At 47.7% G+C, this 7,663-nt stretch overlaps 1 protein-coding gene across 1 annotated transcript in view; it reads right to left on the bottom strand.

The window, feature by feature from the left end:
• The window catches only part of PPM1H (protein phosphatase, Mg2+/Mn2+ dependent 1H), a 250,931-nt gene that overhangs the window by 59,943 nt on the left and 183,325 nt on the right, over positions 1-7,663 (bottom strand). The window contains exon 6 of the mRNA XM_023518406.1: positions 3,579-3,697. Within this exon, the coding sequence (XP_023374174.1) occupies positions 3,579-3,697 (119 nt within the window). The remainder of the gene's footprint in view (positions 1-3,578; positions 3,698-7,663) is intronic.

The following is a 7,663-nucleotide window of genomic DNA, read 5'->3' on the forward strand; positions in this document are numbered from 1 at the left end:
GAAGCCAAGAAACTTGGCTAACTATGGGCTTGTTAGCATCCTGAGCGTGACACATTCCAAAGGTTTCCCAGTCGGCTGGTTCCAGGACCTTGAGTGACTTGGTCTCCTGATTTCACAACGTGGCAGTGATTGCAGGGAAAAGAAACAGGCCCCAGATCCTTACCCGCCTTTCGACAGGGTTAATTTTCCAGCCCTTTCCTTTCTATAGATAACTAAGAAAGTCAGCGAACTGTGTGCTCACTTTGTCAAAGTCTTTCAGGCCTGGGCTTTCTGTCAGAGGGTAAAACAGTGTTTAAAAGAACTGATTAAATTTGGGGGAGGGGTTTACACAGGCAGTAGTTTCAGTTGGTTTTACACTTCCCAAGTCCCTCTAACAAAGATGGAAAGTGCTTTCCTTCTCCTTAAGTCCCCTTTCAAATCTAAAGAACTGTTTCCTACCCAGGAAATGCGCAGACGTGTGCATGAATCTGCTCATGGCCGCTTGGGGACCCAACAGCCACGTTGGGAATTAGGCTGAAAACAAATCAGCAAACCAGGTTTGACTGAAGCCATTCTCAGTCCCGGCTCCTTAATTATTTAGTACCTTCGGTGAAGCTCCACACAATTAGCCCATTTGTGGACTACTTATCTGTTTAAGATCAAGCTAATGGAGAGGGGTAGGGGTAGGGAGCAGGACAGCGTATAAAGTCAGCTGTAATCTAGTCCCTGAACTTAACTACATTTTCAAAAATTATAAAATGGGCAAATATTCAGGCATTCATTAAATGGAAAATGTACAAGCCACTGCAGAAAAAACCAAAACCAAAACAAAAAACGAAAAAGCCGAGTTGCCGAGATTCAAGGTTCTGGAGGAGGGACATGAACTAAGCCCACCAAGCAGTTGGGCAGCGAGGAGAGGTGAGTGGCAACTTGGCAGCCGGGGAGGTCTTGCCGGTTAAGGGGGAGCCACCCATCTCACTGGCAGCGCTGTCCAAAGTTAGAAGGTAAGTTGTGCTATAAGCTGACATTCAGCATCTGCAACAAAGGTGCTTTTGCTCATGACAGAATCCTGGGCACCATGTTTACATTTGTTCTGACTCTTAGATCTAATCTGTTTTCTGTTGCAGAAAGAGCATCAGACAGCTTTGTTTTAAGCTCTGCACATCTCATCCACTGCCCAGACGCGGACCTGCCCACCCCGGCCTCGTGTCCCTCTGTTCCTTTCTGCCAGTCTGTAGCTGCCAGCCCACGTCAGGTGCAGGCCCTGGCGTCCCTCCCAGGCAGTTCAGAGATTAGGCCAGGAGACACATTTACACAGGCAACTGGGTCACTGAGGCTTTACCCCTTGTATTTGGCTTAAATCACTGAGTTCCTCGCTCCTTTCCTCTCCTGCTTTCTATTTCCATCCTGTTTACTTCTTGAGACCTCCCATAACAATTTCTCTGATAGTTTTTTTTTTTATGGGTACCTGAATATCTGCGTTCTCTCTTAGTCCAGTCTCCTTAAAGTTTCTCTCAGGCTAGCCTTCCAAAAGCACTGTTTTCACCTAACTCCCCTTTCAGCTCCCTCAGGAGATCTGAGGATCTCCGGCTCCTCACACCCTTCCCAAGCCCCTCTGCGCCAGTCGGCTTCCTGTGCTCTCGCCTCTCCTTTCTGTATTTTAGACGTTCTCTTTGTGTGTTTACAATCGCATGGGTTCCTAACCTTCCCATTTTCCCTAATTCTGCAAAACCCAGACTAAACTGCACTAGGCTTTTCTGAATTGCACTTGCCCTCACCTTAAACTTTTTTCACAAGAAATACTGATTTTCCTGGCTGAATAAAAATGGATTTACAAGAAAACCCAATTGGGGTGAGGATAATAACTCCAAAGCATTAAAACTCCAGAACTCAGAGCTGCAGGCATGGTGAATCCCTTCTGATCAATCTGTTCTTGAGCAGGAGTGAATCTTTTAGGCTTGTGGGCCAAATGGTCTCTGTTGCAACTACTCAACTGCCCTGTTGCAGCGGGAAGGCAGCCACAGTCAAATGTAAACAGATATAGCTATATTAAAACGGATTATTTACAGAACCAGGTAGAAGATATAGCTGTATTAAAAGAGATTATTTACAGAACCAGGTGGAAGACAGAATTTGACTCAGGTCAAATAAGGTAGTTTACTGGCCTTGTTCTAGAGCAGCGGTTCTCAACCTGTGGGTAGGGACCCACAGGAACTGTATTAAAGGGCTGTGGCATTAGGAAGGTTGAGAACCACTATTCTAGAGGAAGAGAAGTGCAGGTGAGGACATTCTCTTGGTTGGCAAAGGACAACCGGAAGTTGCCTCCATCAGCCTCTTATCTTCCCTGGGTAGCTCACTCTGCTCCTTTAAGGTAACACACACCCTGGGGCAGACCCCCAGCCAAGTCATCGCCATGGGGTCTGGCCCGTGGCCATCTGCTCCTGCTATCTTGGTCAGTGAGGAAGTGACAGTGACAACTCTTCTTTGTCTTTGTTGAAGGCGCAGGGGGGAGAGGTCACTATCTCCAGACAGGCAGGAGGCTCACGGCAGGCTCTTAGGGCGCAGGACCAAATCGTCACCCACACTTCCACGTGCCAGCAATGTGCTGTCAGTTCTCACATCAACCCTACACTGCTAAGATCTTCTCACCCTTTTCTCTCTGTTGTTCAGAGAGAAAAAACACATGAGGCCTTAGTATTAGCCACTGATCCACTGCAGAAATGCTCTTGGTGCTTATATAGGTGCGTCTGGGGAGTAAGACACTCTGCCAAGAGGTCTTATTTCAGTTTGAATATGACACATCAATGAAAATACCTTCAGTCTTCAAAAAAATATATATACATTTTTTTCATATTTTTTTCTTTTTTGAGACAGGATCTCACTTTGTCACCCTGGGTGGAATGCAATGGCATCATCATAGCTCATAGCAACCTCCACTCCTGGACTCAAACAGTCCTCCTGCCTCAGCCTCCTAAGTAGCTGGGACTACAAGTGCCTGACACAAGGCTCAGCTAGTTTTCCTATTTTTAGTGCAGATGGGGCCTCACTGTTGCTCAGGCTGGTCTTGAACTCCTGAGTTCATGGAACCCTCCTGCCTGGGCCTCCCAGAGTGTGGGAGCCACTATGTCCAGCCTATTTTTTTCACTTTATCCTTGGAAAAATGGGCTCTAGGATTTAAGGAGTTTGTCTAACTTTGCTCATTTAGAAAAGTCAGGGCCAAGATTCTAATCCAAGCCAGTCTGGCCCATAAACTTTTGGCCCGTTTCACCTCTTCAGTTAACTCTGGCCTAACTGCATAAACCTTAATGTGTTTTGAAAGCCCCCAAATGCTTGGTCTGCGCGAGGTAAGGACTTGAGTCAGCTTCATGGGGTCCAGTGTGCTCATGGAGGGTCTCAGAGGAAGAAGGGGGAGAACCAGCCCCTGTGGTTTGAGAACTGATCCTAAGGGAAGCCCCCAAAGCAGGGGTGGGCTCATCTGCACCACAAACCCGGGTCTCTGGCTGTGCCTCCCCCTCCAAGTTGTGTAATGGCTGACTGTGGTGGTGGCCCCTCCGCCACACACGCCGGCAGAGCCGAGGCAGAGGAGGGCATGTTCTTACCAGCCTGTCATATTAAAGTCCCTGTAGAGCATTTTCTTCCCGAGCTCCTTTCTCTGCACCCTCCTTGGAAACTCCAAGTGTGTGAACTCGTTCCCCAGCAGGTGTGGCTGCATGAACGCCTGGCAGCAAAAAGAAAGGAAGAAACCACACACGTGTTTAGAGGCAAAAATAAGACTCGAGGATGTTTTGCAAATTGAGGCAGGCCATATTTCAAAAACAAGAAAATCGTCTCCTATCTGAAGGGAAGTAAAATAGATTTCAGAATCTAGTCATAAAAGACGAGCGAATAAAATCTGACTTACAAAGGGCTGTAACTTTCTCCTTTGATATAATCAATTGTTATCACACATATAGCTAAAGGCATCATGGAAAGAGACTGAGTTTCTCCCAAAGCCTCACTTTTTCGTTTAAATCCAAAATGGTTTCACTTTTTTGAACAGCATGCTAGTGAGGCGGGGATGAGGAAGCTCCCACCCACCCACTCAGTGGCCTTGGTGTTCTCTGCTACCATCTCACGCCCTGTTACCATGGTCTTGGCCCTGAAACACAGTGTGGGCCTCCCCTCCCCATAGGCACAATGCCCCGAGAGCTGGGCCGGGGCTGGACACGCTGCTGCCCGTGCCCCCCCCACCCCCTCCCGGTTGCTGTAGAGTCATCTGGCCGTGTCACTGGAAGACTATTCTGGAACAGATGGCTTCTCCCCTCCCCCCAATCTCTGTTCACACCACAAAAGTCTTGAGCAAACAGCCACTTAGGGAATTGCTTTGAAAAAACAAACAGTCTCATTGTCACATTCAAAATTCAAATCTCACTATCCAAGAGATGCCACACTCCCGCTCATGTACCCACTTCCTGCTCAGAGGCCACACACAGGGAGCAGGCCTGCCCCGCCCGCTTCGGAGCAGTGTGGTGGAATGGGTCGGGTAGACAGAGCAAGTCAGGGCCTGACACTGCAGGAAAGTGTCCCTGCCACAGACAGATGGCCGAGGCCTCAGACTCCTGGGAGTAGGCCTTGCCAACAGCCCCTTTCCCAGGCCCTGATGCCAGCAGACCCCACCCCTCTGGTGTAGGCCTAGAGTATCAGTTAGATGTTAGTCATGGAAGCTACGTTTCCAGGAACCAGAGGAAGCAAGTGGAATTCTCACCAGACTGGTCATATTTGGTCAGAGGTGGAACTCTGAGCCGGGAATTCTGGACAGGCTTTGGGACAGGACAGGACGGGTGAGGACAGCAGGACTGAGAGTGAGAAGGGGACTTGTGCTTCCTGTTTGCTGTAACCCCATAGTCCTGGGTCTGGTGGGAATCCTGGACCATGTGGAGGGGCTCTGAGCCCCTGTGGGGTTAAGGTTTGGGCTGCTGAGGGGCCCCCAGGAAAGAAGAGCAGGAGCCAGCATTTGATAGGGCAAGTCAGTGGCAGCTGTGGGCGAGACAGACTTGGGTCTAAATCCAAGCTCCACATTCACAAGCTGTGAGATTTTAGCAGGCTCTTTAATTTCTTGGGTTTCCGTTTATCTGTAAAATGAGATTAACTGTTTATCTCACACTGCTTTTTCACGACATGAAATGTTTATAATGCACTTATCTTGGTTGTCTCTGCTTATAAAGAAATAACGATAGTACCCCGCTAATGACCGTGGAGTCCTGCTGCACCCTGAGTTCCACAGCTAATGACTGTGGACTCTGCTGTGTTCCGAGTTCCATGATTGGCTAATGACCGTGGAGTCCGCTATGCCCTGAGTTCCACGATTAGCCCTTCATGGGTTCTCAAGTCACCCTCCTAATGACCTCATGGACAAGATGGGCTGTATCACTTGTGGGGTGCAATGCAAAAGAAAATGTAGGGACTCTGAACAAAATTAAGAATTTTGCCTTAATTCTTATTCATCTACAATTCCTCAAACCTAAGCCTAAAAATATGTTAAGTTTGCCTATTTCTTTGGGTCTTCAATTTCTTCCAGAGGGTCCCCTGTCACATGAAACGAACATTAAACAAGTCTGTTTGCTTTCCTCTTGTGAATTTGCCTTTTGTTATAGGGGACCTTGTGATGGGTGAGGAAAAGAAATCTTTTCCGCCCTTTAAAGCATCTGCTCTTTTGATGTTTGCATATGCCCAGAGATGACACGTCAGGCCTGCCACCTGGCTGACAGTCACACCAAGTGCAAAATATTCTGACTTTGGATACATTAAGAAGTAAAATAAAAAGGATCTCTTAGATCTGCAGAAATGCTGTGCTATCACCACTCACTGACACTGACGCCACACCCCTAGATTTCTTGCCCTTTCTGGTGGTCTCTGTCTCACTCTTGCTAACTGACACAGCACGACATGCCTAGAGGGAATTTAGGAATATTCCATGTGCACCTGTGACATAATTTTACCATCATGTGTTTTTCTTTTTTTTTTTAGACAGAGCCTCAAGCTGTCCCCCTGGGTAGAGTGCTGTGGCATCACAGTTCACTGCAACCTTCAACTCCTGGGCTCAAGCGAGTCTCCTGCCTCAGCTTCCCAAGTAGCTGGGACCACAGGTGCCCGCCACAACACCTGGCTATTTTTTTGATTGCAGCTGTCATTGTTTGGTGGGCCCAGGCTGAATTCGAACCTGCCACTTTAGGTGTATGTGGCTGGTGCCTTAGCCACTTGAGCCACAGGCGCCGAGCCCCATCATGTTTTTAAAACAAAATTGTCATCCGCACCCTGATTGTCCTTCTTCCTGGGACTGTCAGTCATCATGGCTTTGGTGCCGTCAGGCCCTGTGGAGTTAGTGGTGTTCAAGGAGTTCATCTGAAGAACAAAGGACAAGCAGGGCAGGCTGGGGTCACCTGACGAAACCTGAGATGCACATGGCCTGTAAAGGCCCCTGGTGTTTTTATGCAATCACCAAAGTTGACACAGATGGCCTTATATGCACGCGTCTATGTGTGTACAGTCTACAGAATATTATCAAAATGATATGTAATGGTTTTCTCTTTTTAAAATTATTTTTATTTTTTTCTTGTAATGGTTTTCTCTTTAATTTACCCATAATCCTATATACTTCTATCATTTTTTTGTTTGTTTGCGACAGAGTCTCACTCTGTCACCCTGGATGGAGTGTCATGGCATCATAGCTCACAGCAGACTCAAACTCTTGGGCTTGAGTAATCCTCTTGTCTCAGCCTCCCCAGTAGCTGGGACTACAGGTACCTGCCACAACGCCCTGCTAGTTTTAGAGATGGGATCTCACTCTGGCTCAGGCTGGTCTCAAACTCCTGAACTCAGCCTTCCAGAGTGCTGGGATTACTGGTGTGAGCCACCATGCCCAGATGGATTACTTTCATCTTTAAAAAATTCAGAAAATGTTTAGGTTTTTGAGAACCCAGTTTTGAATTAGGTTTTAAAAAATTATTAAAGAGTGTCACAGTGCCTTTTCCCAATGTTTTTCGGGAAAGCTGAAGTCACTGAGAGGAGTCAAGCAGGGCAGGGCCTAGCTCCATTGCAACAGGACCACGGGACCCATGGGACCCCACGGGCCAGGACACAGACACGCTGGAAGAAGCAGAATGGCCAAACGACGTGGGTATCTCAAACTCCTTAGGGCCTGCCCGGCATTCAGGTGACATGATTGTCTAGAATTTCCTCATTGAATTGGCATGTCCCTCCAGAGGGAGGGCTCAGGTCAGCATTTTGGAGTCTTGAGTCCCCAGTATGATTTTACTATAATTCACTATAAGCAACAAGCCCGAAGTTGAATATCTATAAAATGTGGGGCAGGAATTTGTCAGGTTGCTCTTAGCAATAAAACCTAACGATTTTCTGACTCTAAATTATAAGACTCATTGGCACGGTTTCCTCCACCATCCACCCCTAGGCAGTTCCTAGCTGTACACTCACGAGTATTGTCTCTTCCTGAGCCACATTTCATAGAGATGCTGGCCCAGGGCTGGGTACAGTGGCTCACGCCTGTAATCCCAGCACTGTGGGAGGCTAAGGCAGGAGGATCTTTGGATGTCAGGAGTTCAAGACCAGCCTGAGTAACAGCAAGACCTCATCTCTACTAAAAACAGAAAAAAGTTAGCTGGGTGTGGAGGATTGCTTGAGCCCAAGA

This window comes from Otolemur garnettii, unplaced genomic scaffold, assembly GCF_000181295.1.
Source record: "Otolemur garnettii isolate 467f Iridium unplaced genomic scaffold, OtoGar3 scaffold00138, whole genome shotgun sequence".
Taxonomy (NCBI): domain Eukaryota; kingdom Metazoa; phylum Chordata; class Mammalia; order Primates; family Galagidae; genus Otolemur; species Otolemur garnettii.